Source organism: Hypanus sabinus, chromosome 6, assembly GCF_030144855.1.
Source record: "Hypanus sabinus isolate sHypSab1 chromosome 6, sHypSab1.hap1, whole genome shotgun sequence".
Taxonomy (NCBI): Eukaryota; Metazoa; Chordata; class Chondrichthyes; order Myliobatiformes; family Dasyatidae; genus Hypanus; species Hypanus sabinus.
The window spans coordinates 171390217-171407615 of NC_082711.1; the positions used below are offsets into that span (position 1 = coordinate 171390217).

At 44.4% G+C, this 17399-nt stretch overlaps 1 protein-coding gene across 10 annotated transcripts in view; it reads left to right on the top strand.

Annotated features, from left to right (window-relative positions):
- The window catches only part of msi2b (musashi RNA-binding protein 2b), a 642445-nt gene that overhangs the window by 537459 nt on the left and 87587 nt on the right, over positions 1 to 17399 (top strand). For 5 of the 10 annotated variants that reach the window (XM_059973518.1, XM_059973517.1, XM_059973521.1 and 2 more), the window contains exon 11: positions 109 to 225. In XM_059973518.1, coding sequence (XP_059829501.1) covers positions 109 to 225 — 117 coding nt within the window. The remainder of the gene's footprint in view (positions 1 to 108; positions 226 to 17399) is intronic. The other 5 variants (XM_059973526.1, XM_059973519.1, XM_059973523.1 and 2 more) reach the window with 1 other exon arrangement.

The window sequence follows — 17399 nt, forward strand, 5'->3', positions numbered from 1 at the left end:
GCAGAGAGGGAAAAGAGGAAACTGCATGAATTCTGCTCCAGTGTCTTGCAGTGCTGTGCCTGTCCGATGAATTTACACTGCATGTCTCTCTCTTCCCGCTGTACGCAGGCTTTCCCGCAGCAGCCTATGGCCCAGTGGCAGCAGCAACGGCAGCGACGCGAGGCTCAGGTAGGGGCACCCGCGGAAGAGGCGGCTACGTGGCATACCCTCAGAATGTACGGGCAGGTAAAGCTCCGTTGGAATTCTGTGTGGCTGCAGCTGTCCATCGTCACTCTCTTGTCGGGTCTCTGTCAGCTCTCGCTGCGCTCTTGGGGGTGGGGGTGCGGTGCAGTGGGGGGAGGGATGTGTGGTGGTGGGAGGGTGGGCTCACCCAAAGCCACGAGCTCCGGCCTGGAATGCTAATGTCCTGGTTCACGGCAACAGGACAGGCCCTAGCTTGGCACATCGTCACCAGGGAGAGTGGGCTGACCAGACTATTTGGCTTGTTTCAAGAGTTATGGTGTGCTTCTAAATTTAATTCCTATGCCAACGTGTGCTGCTTGCAAAGATAAAAATGACTTTCCTAGATTTTGGTGTGCTGGTTTTAACTGTGGTGCTGAGCAGTGATTGGCCAGTTACTGGATCAGTCTCCTTTCAATCCCATGCTGCTTCTTTTGGGAAGCAATAGAAAAGATTCTGAGGGAGCAAAGATAATTGTTGCCCCTTTAGCAAGTCTTTCTAGCTTAAATGAGAAGACCTCCCCTCTCCCTCTTTTGCTTCATTCCATTCATCCCCCTCCTCGCCTCTCTCTTTCCTGTATCCGTGCTTTCCGCCTCTTCAAGCACCGTCTAAATTTGAGTCTTTCTCTCTCACGTACTTGCTTTCTCCCGCCAATCTTCATCCCCTGTTTTTCCTTTCTTTCACCCCACTTCCTTTGTTGTCACCTGAGTCCCTAAGCCAGCTTCTCACTCGCTGTACTCTTTGCAGATGTATTCCTTTGCCTTTCCCATTGTCCCTTTCTTCACTTCCTTTCCCCACCTTCCCTCCTCGTCATCTTTCTTAACCTCTGCCTTCCATTCTCCAAGCCCCTTCCCCATCTCACATTCCCTACCCCTCACGTCTTGGCCTGCCTCCCCTCCCTCCATTCCACACTTCATCCCTCACTCACTCTCCCTCTCCCTTTCTCTCTCTTTCCCTCTCTATCTCCCCCTCTCTCTCTACCTTCTCTCCCTCTCTCTCTCATTCTTTCCCTCTCCCTCTCTCTCTCATTCTTTCCCTCTCCCTCTCTCTTGTTCTCGCTCACTTTCTCTCTCTTATCTGTCTCATTCTCTCTCTATCTTGCTCTCTTTCTCATTCTCCATCACTCGAATTCTCTTTCAATTCTTATCTCTCCTATTCGCTATCTCTCTCAATCTCTCATTCTTTCTCAGTCTCTCTCTCTCCCTATTCTTTCCCTCCTTCCCTTCCATATCCCCCCCCCCCTCCATTAGTTGTCCTGCTGCCATTGTCCTAACCAGCTAACCTGGCTCATGAGTGCTCTGCCCAGAGTCGGTAGAGATGAAGTTAAAACTTGCTTCCATTATTTAATTAGAGTGCTTTTGGTGCATTTTTAAATATATATACTAAAGCATTTGAAAATTCTGTGCCTGAACCATTTAACAATGTTGACATGGGTATTAATATCTTTGCAATATACTGAACTTTGACAGCCATGAAGCTGGCTCTGGTTGGCAGATCTGATGGACTACAGTGGTTCCTGATGTGTACTGGGTGCTGGGATGAGGGCTGTCTGCCAAACTCCACAAATTATCATTCCATTCTAGTTCAGCCTCACGGGGTTAGGCTGAATATTTCGCTGACTAGCTCCGGACAAAGCTTTAAGTCCTTCTGAAAGGGACTTGGCCACAGTTCAATGCATTGTCTGCTGTGTCCCGGTGGAGTAAAGCCTCATTCAGTTGCTGGAGAAGGCACGTAATGCTCTCCTTTGACACGAACCCCTATGTGGCCACTTCCCAGCCTCCGTCTCGGAGGGCCAGTGAACAGGAAGCGACAGGCAGGTACTAGGATCACACACGTCACTCCAAAGTGTAAGGACCATTCTCACCTCCCATTGTCTGACTCAAATCACAGAGGGACAGCCACAGCACTTCACACGCTTTGACTCAGAACCCCTCTTTGCTGCCAAGGCAGCCATTTTGTATCGGGTAGCCATTTTGACCCTCTCTTTCTGGTGGACCTACTTGTTTTCCTGCTTGGAACTGAGGGAGATTACCCATCTGCTGAGTGAGGGTATACTCTAAGTCTGAGGCATCTGGTGAGGAAGGCCCTGAGGTCCACACAACATGAGGGACGGCGTGCCAGAATTGGGAAGAGTATGGTGATACCTCACTGTCATTTGGGAAGCTGGCCCTTGTGAGAAGACCTTAACTTATTGCATGTTAAAAAAAAGTCATCACCCTTCTGCCCCTTTAGGATCCGGACTATCTCCCACTTCCTAGCTACAGGACACCGAGAACAGCTGATGATGGGTGGAGTAGGGAGGTGGCTGGTCAGAGCACTTTTTCTCTAAGCTGCAGAACAATCTCCTCTTCCTGTTTGTTCCAGGGGTAAGAATGTCCCAGCCTGGACAGAGTCAAACTGGGCTTCACTCTGGCACTTTCTAGAGGCAGATGGGAACTGGATGAAGGAGGAGAAACTTGATCCTCTCTTTGTCATTACATAGTGGCTATGAAAAGTATTCATCCTCCCCCCCTTGAAAATTTTCATGTTTTATTGTTTTACAACATTGTCTCACAGTGGATTTAATTTGGCGTTTTTTTGACAGTGATCACCGTGTCAAAGCGTAAACATCTCTGCAAAGTGATCTAAATTAATTACAAATATAAAACACAAAATAATTGATTGCATAAGTATTCACCCCCTTTATAATGACACAGCAAATCACTAGTGCAGCCAATTGGTTTTAGAAGTCACATAATTAGTGAAATGGAGATCGCCTGTATGCAGTCAAGGTCTGTAGTAAAAATACACCTGTATCTGGAAGGTCCAACTGCCGGTGAGTCAGTATCCTGGCAAAAACTACACCATGAAGACAAAAGAACACTCCAAGCATCTTCGCAAAAAAGGTTATTGAGAAGCACAAGTCAGGAGATGGATACAAAAAAATTGCCAAGTTTTTGAATATCCCTTGGGGTACAGTTAAATCAGTCATCAAGAAATGGAAAGAATATGGTACAGCTGTAAATCTGCAGAGAGCAGGCCATCCTCAAAAACTGAGTGACTGTGCAAGAAGGGGACTAGTGAGGGAGGCCACCAAGAGACCTCTGTGGAGGAGTTGTAAGCTTCAGTGATTGAGTTGGGACAGACTGCACATACAACTGTTGCCCGGGTGCTTCACCAGTCACAGCTTTATAGGAGAGTGGCAAAGACAAAGCCAGTGTTTGAAAATAAAACTCAAAAGAAATATCAGCTATGGTTCGCCAGAAGGTATGTGGGAGACTCTGAAGTCAGCTGGAAGAAAGTTCTATGGTCTGATGAAACCAAAGTTGAGCTTTTTGCCCATTAGACTAAATGCTACGTATGGCATAAGCCAAACACCGCACATCATCAAAAACACACCATCCCTTCTGTGAAGTACGGTGGTGGCTGCATCATGCTGTGGGGATGCTTCACTGCAGCAGGCCCTGGAAGGCTTGTGAAAGTAGAGGGTAAAATGAATATAGGGAAATTCTGGAGTAAAATTTCATGCAGTCTGCAAGAGAACTGACTTGGGAAAAGAATGTCTTTCCAGCAACTGTAAAGCCAAGGCTACAAAGGAGTGGCTTAAAAACAGTGATGTTAATGTCCTGGAGTGACCAAGTCAGAGTCCAGACCTCAATCCAATTGAAAATTTGTGGCTGGACTTGAAAAGAGTTGTTCACAAACGATTGCCCGTGCAATCTGACAAAGCTTGAGCAGTTTTGTAAAGAAGAATGGGGAAAACTTGCAGTGTCCAGATGTGCAAAGCTGATAGAGACCTATCCACACAGACTCAAGGCTGTAATTGCTGCCAAAGGTGCATCTACTCAATACTGACTTGAAGGGGGAGAGTAATTATACAGTCAATTATTTTATGTTTTAATGATTGTAATAAATTTGGACCAATTTGTAGAAATTTGTTTCCACTTTGACACGAAGCAGTCTTTTCTGTTGATCAGTGTCAAAAAAGCCAAATTAAATCCACTGAGATTTAATGTTCTAAAACAATAAAACATGAAAACTTCTGGGGGGGGGGGTGAATACATTTTAAAGGCACTGTACAATCTTGCTTTACCCGACCAGCTCTCCTGTTAGGTAGTGACTCACTGGAGGCCTTTCAGCCCATTGTATCTGCTCTGCTGGAACAATGCAGCAGTAATTTCACTATCCTGCTTCCTCTCCTTGTCTACGGAAGTTACATCAGCTCCTGTCCCATCGGAGGCAGCGGACTCTGCCTTAATCCTAGTCCCCTGCAAAATATGTTGAACTTGCTCGATGGAAATGATTCCAACTAGCTGTTCAATTCTTGGTGCAATAATTTCCTAGTTCGTGGAATTGAGAAATATCTCGGAAGGATAAAATTCTTGCTCCTTTCGCACCTCGCTCTGGCTGACTCAAGAGACAGAGAGACACATGATGCTTCTCACTGTTTGGCCTAGCACCTCTTACCGTAGCGGAATGTCTGCAGGACAATGAGATTCCCGGCCTTTTGGATTCCCAGCGGTGGGAAGGTACTGAGCATTCACGGGTATGAAAGGGAAGAATTGATGCTTTCCTGTAAGGATAAAGGTGAACTTTATTTTGTCATATGTACATCAAAACATACAGTGGAATGCGTTGTTTGCATCAAATCAAATCAGTGAGGGTTGTGCTGGGGCAGCCCGCAAGAGCCGCCAACATAACATGCCCTCAATTCACTAACTCTGTCATACCCGTACGTCTCTGGAATGTGGGAGGAAACTGAAGCACCCGGATGAAACCCACGCGGTCCTGGGAGAACACAGAGGAAACCCACGCAGTCACTTACAGACAGCGACGGGAATCGAACCCTGATCAGTGATCGTTGGCACCGTAATGCAGTTAAGCCAACCGCCATGCTGTCACCCAGCCCCGGAAATGAACCTTGACTCGCCCACGCCTTAGTGTGAGCTTTAATGGAAGAAGCTGAAGAGTTGAGGCATTATCTTCATCACCTCACCCTCAGAGCTTGAACTTTTAAGTTTGCTCATGGAAGGCTGATGGGAGAGAAGTGAGGGTGGGAATAAAGTGATGATGGGGAGAGAGGGAGGGGAGGGAGATCAATTCATCTCCACAAACAAACACACTGGGAAAAAAGAAATCCCATCCCATCATGGGTCTGGAGTATTGGCTTATTTTCTGTAGGACATGCCCTCTCAGGACCCCTGGGCTGTTCCCTCAGATCTGCCAGCTGGAACATAATCAACGTAAATACATGACTCTTTCGGTAGGTGTGTGAGTAGTTATGTCTTTTTGTTGTTTTTTTTTATTCCCTCGATTGGTTGGGCCGCTGTGAGAGAGTGTTTCTGAGGCAGTGTTTCCCACCTCTCTTTCACTCGGACCTGCGCACCTCCATCTCAAACACTCTACTGAGCGTGCTCAGCGGGAAGGTTTGTCCTTGCCTCTTAATCCTGTCACATGTCCAACTTCCAACGTTAGCTGCATGTCGCTTGTTCTTTACATGAGAGAAAAACAACACACTGCACAAACAAAGAAATGAGAAACATTCATACCTACTTGAGAGAAATGTCTATTTTTCGTTCAGTTCTTGCACCCTTTTTATTTCAATTTCTTTTTGTTCTTCAGCTCCTTGTCTCCAGTTTCATGAAACATCTTCCTCTGTCCTCTCTGCCTGCATTTGCCTCTAGTTTTGTATGTTTCTTTTCTGCCTCTGGAGCTGAGATGCATGCTTATGTGGGATGTAGTTGGCAGCTCCTATAACCATCACAGTGCCAGATCTTCTCGGTACCCAGACCATTCATGTGTTGGACTAAATCCCCCTTTGACTTGTTCCCAAGTATGGAGCCTGACCCCATAACCCATCCCCTCCCCATCTCCCCCGGAGACTCCAACCTCTCAACATGGGACAGGCAAAGCTGATGTGATCAATGATACACACTTGGCATGGCTTCAGCTAATGAACCATCTCCCAGTGATCACTGAGTAGACAGGCCAACGCTGGTTCCTGGTCCTGTCCCAATCATATCTGCAGTCAGTAGAAGTGGGGTAGTATCCTTGCTACACTCTTCCCACACCCTTACACTGACCTGGGAGTGGGGAAGCCAACAGCAAGGTCTTCTTCAGCCTTCACATATGATCTTGACAAGTTCTGGTGTCAACAGGTGTTGTGGGGCTCAGGACAACGCTCTCTTGAAATATTCCTCAATAAGGAGATATTCTCCTAAGGGGGAAGTATTCTGTAGTAGGGAGATAAATTTGTTGTAATTACTCAGTAATGCCAAGTTTAAAAACCAGAAAGTGAGATTGTGTGGTTCAACTCAATCTTTGTAGTAGTCATACAAGATGAGGAAGAGGAACCCTAACTTGGGCCATGGTAAATGGCAGTGTCACAGGGGAATAATATATCACAAGTGTTGTACACTACTAGATGGCATAGATTTATGAATTTGAGATACTTGTATATTTAAAGTTCACAATTTGTATCTTGCTGCTGTTTGAATGATATCACCATTAGCCCATCGTGCCATGTCTTAAAGAAAGGGCTTAGGTACAAGTATATTGGACTGGGGTCAGAATCTGGTGCAGTCAACCACCTGAACTTAGCACTGAGCTGAGAGTGGCCGTGGGGAGTCAGGATGCACTTTGCATCTGGCTCCTCACCCTGTGGTTGACAGATCAATTGTGTTGAAAGGGATTATCAACCTGGATGGGGAAAGAAGAAATGGTTCGTGAGTTTGTCCTTCATTTTAAGCAATATTTATATCTTTAAACAATTTTATACCTGTTCAATGTCCTCATGCATAATTTCAACATTCATAACTTTTTAAAATATTTTGGCATATTTAAACCTGTCTTGGCTGTTTTTAGATGCTTTTGTATTTCATGGACATTTGAAAACAGTCGAGGCTGCCAAGGCTATTCAGGATGGCTGAAGACTGGGCATCAGGATCTGCCACCTGAGCCCAGTTGCCTTTTGGGGATTGCTCCAGCTCATGAGGTAGCCATGGCATTGACACCTGGTCTCTTCGACCATGAAGGCCTCTGCAGCTGTGGGCGATTGCTGGGCTGGGTGAAGGTGGGGGTGTGTACGTTGAGACAATCCAATCCCTCTTCCTTCACATCCTTTCACAGACTCCTGGTTGTCTTGTGCCACCAGCCCTCACCAGCCAGGAGAGCACGCTTGCATGTCAGCCAGTGAATTGTGATTGCTCAACAACCACTATGTTCTACCTTCAGCAGGGTCATGCTGATTGCCATCTCATTGATGCGTACTGCAGAATACTCAGTTTCATTCCCCTTATCCAGTGCCTGCACTGTTATTGATTAAGTGAATAGGTGGTTAACTATACACGTTCACTACCCATTGGAGAAAGGCAATGCTCCCTTAACCAATAACATTCACTGTTATTGATTAAGTGAATAGGTGGTTAACTCTGTACACGTTCACTACCCATTGGAGAAAGGCAATGCTCCCTTAACCAATAACATTCACTGTTATTGATTAAATGAATGGGTAGTTAACACTGGATGCATTAACTACCCATTGGACAAAGGCAATTGGTGGTGGTGGTGGTGGTGGTGGGGGGGGGGGGGGTAAGATGAAGAGTGGTGAAAGAAAGGCAGATCGTAAATACCATCATTGACCCATTGAGTCAATAGCCACATTCGGTGCTAAGTTGTTCCTTAGTTTCCTCTCTGATTCTCAATAAGACTAAAGACTTGTGTTTACTTTGCCGAACCTGAACAAAATTGATTACGGGAAAACAAATCCACTGTGGTTTCCCTGTCACTAACTGGTTGCCCTCGTTTATACCTGGTAGACTTCTTACCCTGAAGCCAACCTCCAGGCTGCAACAAGCTGGGAGGTTGTAAAATAGGGAGCGGTCCTTTTGAACACCATGATTAAAGGACTAAAATGTTTGAAAGAAAGCAGTTTCCTGGAACCAATACTCTCATCAACCCTGTCTAATAAAAAGGAAACCATACAGACAGTAAGTGGGCAGCGGCGGTGTAGTGGTTAAGTTATTGGACCAGCAGCCAGAGTTCTGGTCCATTGATCTGGAGACAGAAGTTCGAATCCTACTGTGGCAACCAGGGAATTTAAAATAAACTAATTAAATACAAGTCACTCATAGAACTATTGGATTGTTATTAAAAACCCAACTGGTTCATTAATGTCCTTTAGGAAATCAGTTGTCCTTACCTGGACTGCCTACAGATCTGTGGCTGAATTTGACTGTGCAGAATCAGACTTCACGGGGATGAACAGTAAATGCTGGCCTTTCCTATAATATTACTGTCTTCTGAAGAATAAATGAAACCAAAATTTAAAAAACCAGAGACTGAAGCCATACTAAAGATACAAGAGTGCAGTGAACTATTCAGTCCCACAAGACTCTTGCAGGATTTAATGTAATCTAGGATTGTCCGTGAACCTTCTTGGGAGGTGCAAAGGGACTTGGAATTCTTAGTACACGATTCCCTAAAGCTTTATTTGCACGTTGAGCCAGTAGTAAGGAAGGCAAATGCGATGTCAGAGGACCTGAATATAAAAACCAGGATGTAATGCTGCTTTGTAGAGCATTGGTCTTATATTTGGGGTATTGTGAGCACACTTGAAGTATTCTTTCAATAAATGTATTGATTAGATAGGAGACTGTCAGAGAGAGTAGACAGAGTGTTGGCTCTCAACAGCTTGGCATCTGTGCACATCTGTTTGTTCGTAGTAAGGTGACATTCCATGAGAACAGAAGGCACCACGTACCCAGTGGTGGGGTGGGCTGCTTGGAGATTTGACACTCTCTCCAAAACAGAGGGGCAGATATTAAACCAAATGTTGAGTTCTAGCTTAATGCTTTGACAGTACAAGATCAAAAAATAGGGGTCAGTATTATCAAGGCACTGGTGAATTAACAAGATCAGAAGTGAGCTATGCAAGAGCATCATACATAGGAGAAGGCATTGAGCCCTTCAGATCTGATCCCCTATTCATAAGAATGTGAGAACTCAGAGCAGGAGTAGGCATCTGGCCTGTTGAGCCTGCTCCGTCATTCAATAAGATGGTGGCTGATCTGGCTATGGACTCAGCACCACCTACCTGCCTTTTCCTTACTTACAGTAATTATTTACTTAGCCCATCACACCTTCTGGGGTATAGGGTGCCGACAGCAGCTTGACAGAGTCCTCTGTCCTGGGCCGGTCTTTCAAATTGGCCCCAAGCATAGCCCTTTTTTTTGATGTAGCTGTCCTCCCCCAGGGATGAGATCTTTGGAGCTTCTGTTGGCATTTCTGTAGCTCTGGGCTTTTATGGGATGGATTTACTCCATGCCTAACCCTGCTCTTTTTGTGGCCAGGCTCAGGGCCATAAGGGGGGGGGGGGGGGTTATTTTCCCAATAGCCTTTAATTCATTGGCTATGCAGAAATCTATCTAATGGTGTCTTAAATGTATTTACTGAGGCAGCATCAACTGTTCTCTGGGCAGAGAATTCCACAGGTTCACTAGTCTCTGGGAAAAGCAGTTTCTCCTCATCCCTGACATAAATCTATTCCCCCGAATCTTGAGGCTGTTTCCCCTATTCAGTGTCATGCCCAAGCTATTTCCCTGTCTAATCGTTCCATCCTTCTGTATTAACTATGAGCTTGCAGGATATATGTTGTCTCAGGGCCTTATACATGGAAGTAATCCTTCCCTGTTCTTCTACTCTAGGCTCCTTGCAACCACTCCCATACCCCGACCCTTCCTATTGGCATGCTGTTTTTTGTCAGCCTCCCAGACTTCATGCTTATTACATTTGTAAGCAATGTTGTAAGGTTCACCCTTGAATCTGAAAATAGTTTGAATCACTTTAGTTGGGTCTTGATCTTGTAAACAGAGGACATCAATGAAAGATCAGGAGGAATTTCTGAAATATTTAGAGTAGGGCACCAAGATCTTCCCAGTTAACAGAGCCCATTATTAGATCCCTGGAGAAGACAGTTTCAAATTATTAATTGTATTATCCTTACATTCGGTCTCTAACATTTTCCAGCACCTGGATGTCTTGACCCTAGTGCAATGGCAGAGAGCACATGTTTGCAAATTGGCTTCCTGTGTTGTAACCCACTTCCTGATTTGTGATTGACCTGGTCACGCTACCCCTCTACGCTCAGTACCCCTGCACACCTGTACACCTGCTCGTTAATGCAAATATCTAATTAGCCAATCATGTGGCAGCAGCTTAATGCATAAAAGCATGCAGACATGATCAAAAAGTTCAGTTGTTGTTCAGATCAAGCATCAGAATGGGGAAGAAATGTGATCTAAGTGGCTTTGACTGTGGAATGATTGTTGGTGCCAGATAGGGTGGCTTGAGTATCTCAGAAACTGCTGATCTCCTGGGATTTTCATGCTCAACAGCTCCTAAAGCTGCTGTTCCCAACCTATGGCCCATGGTCTGCTCAATTAATGGTAGGGATCTATGGCATAAAAAAGGTTGGGAATACAAGTTTACAGAGTAAGGTGCAAAATAAAATACAAAAACCATCCAGCGACCAGAATTTTCTGTGGGCAAAAATGCCTTGATAATGAGAGAGGTCAGAGGAGAATGTCCAGACTGGTTCAAGCTGACAGGAAAGCAACAGTAACTCAAATACCTACGTGTTACAACAGTGGTGTGCAGAAGAGCATCTCTGAATACACAACACATCGAACCTTGTAGTGGATGGGCTACAGCAGCAGAAGACCATGAACATTTACTCAGTGGCCACTTTATTACTGTAGGAGGTATCCAATAAACTGGGTGTGTATCTCTCACCTGTCTTTCTGTACACCTCATCTTGTTGTGGAACTCTCTGGTCCAGCGTGAGGGTCACTTGAGATCTTAGTCACGCCTGTCTGCCAGAATTACACTGAGCAAAAGGAAGATTGATTGTCATTCCTTGCTGTTGCTCAGTTGTGTACTGTGAGAGAACAAGAGGACATTGAGGGTTGGACATCGTTATATCTCTGTGAGATCTAAATCAGGGGTTCCCAACCTGGGGTCCATGGCATTAAAAAAAAGGGTTGGGAAACCCTAACCTAAATTAATTTACAGGATGGTGAATCTGTGGAATTCGTTGCAACAGACAGCTGTGGAGGCCAAGTCATTGGGCGGAGGTTGATGGCTTCTTGATTAGTAAGGGCGACAAAGGTTACAGGGAGAAGGCAGAGAACGGGTTTGAGAGCGATACTAAATCAGCCATGATGGAATAGCAGAGCTGACTCAATGGGCCAAATGGCTTAATTCTGCTCCTATGTCTTGTGGTCTAATGAAAGGATTCTCAACCTGGGGTTCACGGACCCCTTGGTTAATGGTAGGGATCCATGGCATAAATGGGTCTCTGTTGTTTCTACATTGGGATTGTTTTACTGGTGTTAACCACCTGATAGGCCATTAACCTGTTATGTATTTGATGCCTAGTTTCTAGTTTCATTAAATGATAGAATTTGATTAGCTCATTGCTAATAATCAATCAATAGTTTGTTGGCCTGGTCAACTCATTGCTGGTTCAATTCATTCATATGTAGTTTAAATAAACTCAAAGCTGGTTTGCTGCTTTGACTTGTTCTGTGGTCAGAGTTAATTCAAGTAAAGATTTTTTTTAAATAACCAATTAGCAATCACTATTCGTTATGTTTCATCAGTCATTCAGGGACTGACTCTAAACAAAATGACTGAACAACCTCTACATTTTAGATTAAACTAATGAGATGTCTTAATCACACTGCAGTCTCTGAGCAAACAGTGACAGTGGATTGAGGGAATTTAATTCTCTGAACATGACTACCAGCAAATAATGAGTGAAGATTCAGAAGTGGCAGTGCTGAGTGCTAACGCTCCAGACAGAGGCAAGCAGCTGGAATACTTGGCTGAGAGCAATTGGACATTACTCAATCGGGTGGAATTCTCCAAAGAGAAACCTTTTGGAGGAGAGATTAGATTGGCAGGTGTTCTGCATTTTGGAATAATTGAGGAAAAAGAGAGGGGTGTGATAGGAAAGCTCAGCAGTGGGGATTAATTGGCTTGCGTAGCAACCCTTTATGGCTCTTGGGGTAGGCCGTGAGTTGGGAAGTCCATTCACATCTACTTGTGTCTCCGTGTCTTCTGAAGAACTGTCCCTGATGTGGTTTTTTGGTCTGTAGAGAGACAGAAGAAGTTTAAAAAAGACCTTTATATTTTTAGTTGAAAGGTTATTTTTTTTTTTAGCTTGTATCACCTGCAGGCTTTGCATAACATTTACTAGAAAATCTCCGCAGGTCAGGCATCATCTGTGGAGCAGTCAATATTTCAGGTCTGTGACCTTGATCTGACCTGCTGGATCTTTCAAGCATACTGTTTTGGCCTCAGATTTCCATCAGGGAATTATACACAAGCGGCCACTTTATTAGGTATACCCATACACCTTGTTCATGCAAATATCTAATTGGCCAGTCATGTGGTAGCAATTCAATGCATAAGAGCATGCAAGCATAGTCAAAAGGTTCAGTTGTTCAGGCCAAATTTCAGATTAGGGGAGAAATGTGATCTAAGTGACTTTGACCGTGGAATGATTGTTGGTGCCAGTTGGGGTGGTTTGAGTATCTCAGAAACTGCTGATCTCCTGGGATTTTAATGTCAAAAAGTCTCCAGAGTTTACAGAGAATGGTGTGTGAAACAAAAACCATCCGGTGAGCAGCATCTCTGTGGGTGAAAATGCCTTGCAAATAAGAGAGGTCAGAGGAGAATGGCCAGACTGGTTCAAGCTGACAGGAAGGCGACAGTAACTCAAATAACCACACATTACAACAGTGGCGTGCAGAAGAGCATCTCTGAATGCACAACGCATTGAACCCTGAACTGGATTGACTACAGCAGCAGAAGATTATGGTCGTGCACTCAGTGGCCCCTTTATTAGGTAGAGGAGGAACCTAATAAAGTGGCTCCTGATTGTGGCATCACATAGCACAAAGACTGGTCCATGCTAACCAATATGTCCATCCAAGCTAGTCCCATTTTCCCCATAACCTTATAATTTTTTCCAGTTCAAGCAACATAGAACACAGAGCATCACACACAGTACGTTCCCTTCAGACCACAATGTCGTGCTAGCCTTTTCGCCTACTCCAAGAACTAACCTTTCCTTCCCCCATAGTCCGTCATTCTTCTTTCATCCATCTGCCTGTCCAGCTGTCTTTTTTTTAAAGTTATTATTGTTCTTCCTTCAATTGGCGCTAGAACTTGTGGCGAGTCTGACACTTGCGGGCTGCCCCCAGCACATCCTTGGATGTGTTGGTTGTTCATGCAAATTCTGTATTTCACTGTATGTTTCAATGTGCATGTGTAAATAAATCTGAATCTGGACCACTTCCTCTGACAGTTTGTTCCACAAACACAGTACCCTTTGTGTTTTCTTTTTTAAAAAGTTGCTTCTTCAAGTTCCTATTAATTCTTCTCCACTCCCCATCACCTTAAGCCTGTGCCCTCTGGTTCTTAATTCCGTAACACTGAGAAAAAGACTTGAGTGTATTCACCTTGTCAGCATTCTGTGTAAAATAAGTATTCAGCAAGAGAGCTGAAGGAAGTGCAGGGTTTTGAGAAGGGTATTCCGAAGCAGAAGAAGGGAGACAGAGGGTTAATTGCATTAGGAGCAGGCAGCCAGGTCTTAGTTCGAAGGAGGTCATCGATCCAAGACATATTAACCCAGTTCTGCAGAGGTGACCCACTCCGTTACCATAGCACCTGCTAAATATAATTCAGAATCAGTAATTTTCACTAACATATAGTATGTCATGAAATGTGTTGTTTTACAATATCGAATATATAATAAATAAGCTAGTGCGAATAAGAGCAGAATTAGTGAGGTGGGGTTTTGGGTCCATTGTCTGTTCAGGACTCTGATGGCAGAGGAGAAGAAACGGTTTCTAAAACATTGAGTGTGTGTATGAAGGCTTCTGTACCTCCTCCCTGATGGTATTGAGAAGAGGGCATGTCTTGGGTATAAAGCAGGTCGGCTGTTGTCGGGGAGTGGAGGTGCACAGTGTGCTGGGGTTCAGTAGTATCTTGTCAGGCAATGGATTTGAGCAAATCACAACGATGTTTGACAATAGACCTATACTTCATCACATGCAGAAACTTAACATAACCCATCAGAAATGCCAGTGTGCTCAAGAACTGAGCCAATACCAGCCGTGAATTATTTAATAACAAGCTTTAATCTTTAATGAGAGAGAGCGTGTCATTGGCCACTAAATCAGAAAACTCTGGATTATTCAGAATGATAATTTTGTTATAATTAATACAGCATGCATTTGCAATTATACATTATTACAAGGTAAAATGAGTTAATTACAACAATTTCCTTCTTGCTGTGTCAAGTTATCTAGTTGCGACAGGAGTGTTTAATTGCCCACAACCCAACCCTTGCACTAACCCCCACAACAGTCTGCTAATAACTCCATCCCCTCTAAAAGTTCGATGAATTTATAGTCAAAGCACATATATGCCACCATATACCACCTTGAGATTTATTGTCTTGCAGGCATTCACAGTAGAACAGAGAAGTACAATAGAATCAATGAAAAACTACCCGCAAAGACTGACAAAGAGCCAATGTCCAAAAGAAGACAAACTGTGCAAACGATAAATAGATAGATGCTGTAGGATAGGTGGATAGATAGATAATACTGAGAAAGTGAGTTGCGAAGTCCTTGAGAGTGAATCTGGAGGTTGTGGAATTAGTTCAGAGTTGAGGTGAGTGAAGTTATCCGTGTGGTTCAGGAACCTGTTGGTTGAAGGGTAATAACTGTTTCTGAACCTGGAGGTGTAGGACCTAAGGCTCCTGTACCTCCTTCCTGATGTCAGCAGAGAGAAGACATCAACCTTCTACTGCACGATGTTAGATTGCAACCATCTCTCTGTGGACAGCTAGTCAGGCGGGCATTGCTTTCAGATCTTTTCAAAACCCAAGAGTAAAGACTGACTAATGTCACTCCCAGGACATGACTAAAGGAGTACAATATAATTGTTACTCTGATCCAGTACAGCACAAAAGTAAAACACAATAAGATAATGAACTTAATTTTTTAAAAGCAACATAAATATAAATACATAAAATAGCTTGTGCATTGATTTTTAAGTCCTTAAAGTGATGATAGGCACAGGAGAGTCTATGCATAAGGTGACTCTTGACAGGAAATGATAAAGTAGTGGTGGTTGGGGGTGTGGAGGGGTGGTTTAGTGCATGGAGGTGTTGCTCAGCCTTGGGAAAGTAACTGTTTGGGTCTGGTGGTGCCATGTAGTTTCCTCCCTGATGGCAGTGGGACAAACAGCCCATGAAGAGGTTGGGTGGAATCCTTGATGATGTTACTGGCCTTTTTCTGGCACCTTTCTGCATGTATCGCCTTGACGATGGGTAGGCTTATGCCCGTAGAGGAATTTCTTTAGCCAAGAGCTGGTGAATCTGTGAGGTTTTTTTGCCAAAGACTACAGTGGGGTTGAAACCATTGGGTATATTTAAAGCAGTAGTTGATAGGTTCTTGATTAGTATTGATGTCATAGGTTATGATGAGAATGGGGCTGAGAAGGAAAATAAATTAGCCATGGCAGAGCAGGTTCAAAGGGCCGACTGGCTTACTTATGCTCCTATGTCCTGTGGTCATTTTGTGTGTGTTGCTCAAAACTTCCAGCATCTGCAAGATCTCTCGAGTCTTGGGACCTCATGCTGCTTCCCAGCTCAAAACTTGCACCATCTCCTTACCCCCACAGATGCTGCTGGAACCACTGAATTCCCTCAGTTTTATCTTGCTCAGTTCTACCATTATTCTTTACTTCTGTCTCTATTATACTTGCGTTCTTCCAGTATTGTTGATGGAACTGTGGTGTGTGGGAGAGAAAAGCATTAGAAATAAAAGCGTAGACTATTTTACAAATGGAGAGAAAATTAAAAAATCTGAGATTCAAAGGCACTTGGGAGTCCTTGTGCAGGATTCCCTAAAGGTTAATTTGCAGGTTGAGTCTGTGGTGAGGAAGGCAAACGCAATGTTAGCATTCCTTTCCAGAGGACTAGAATATAAAAGCAAGGATGTAATGCTGAGGATTTATAAGGTTCTGGTGAAGCCTCACTTGGAGTGATATGAACAGTTTTGGGTCTCTTATCTAGGAAAGGTTGTGCTGACGTTGGAGAGGGTTCAGAGGAGGTTCACAAGAATGATTCTTGGATTGAAAGGCTTGTCATATGAGGAGCGTTTTATGGCCCTGGGCCTTTACTCACTGGAATTCAGAAGAATGAAGGGGGATCTCATTAAAACCTATTGAATGTTGAAAGGACTCATTAGCGTGGATGAGGAGAGGATGCTTCCTGTGGTGTGGAAGTCTAAGACCAGAGGACACAGCTTCTGGATAGAGGAATGTCCATTTAGAACAGAGATGAGGAATTCCTTTACCCAGAGAGTGGTGAATCTGTGGAGGCCAAGTCAGAGGTTAGTAGATTCGGGGCATGAAGGGTTTCGGGGAGCAGGCAGGAGATTGGTGCTGAGAGGCAAATGTATCAGCCATGATGAAATGGAGTAGACCTGATGGGCCGAATGGTCCTATTCTGCTCCCATGTCTTAGGGCCTTATGCCTTACATATTTCTTGACTTAATGATTCAGCCAGTAACTGTGTGTGTGTGTGTGTGTGTGTGTGTGTGTGTGTGTGTGTGTGTGTGTGTGTGTGCTTCATGACAGGTTAGGGAATTATCAGGAATTGTTCTGGTGATAGGTGAGCTCTCAACAGGGCTAGTTTGCTCTGGTATCTGTGTTAATGAGAGAATCGTGACTAGTGTGCACTTATATCCGAAGAGACTGTGCGGGCAGTGATGCCAGCGCCTATAAGGTTCCCACCCACCCCTCCCCCCCCCTTTGGTGTGACTTTACAATGCATCTTCAGCTGATCCCTTTCAAATTACAAGGAACTTATTTAAATTAGGGTCTCATTTGAAAAGGAAATTGAGTTCCACAAGCAGGAGATGCCTTGGGCAGAAACATAATGGGCCTTGTCAGCAAGCAGAGGCTTCGGACTGTGGGGGCTGGTGGAACGCAGAGGTTGGACCCAGGGTTATTGCCCAGGGAGCCTCTCCACACAGTCACACAAGGGCAGCGAGTTGTTCCCCTTTCCATCTATCTGCTGGCTGCGGAAGATCTCACAGCCAAGGCTGAAAGAAAAAATG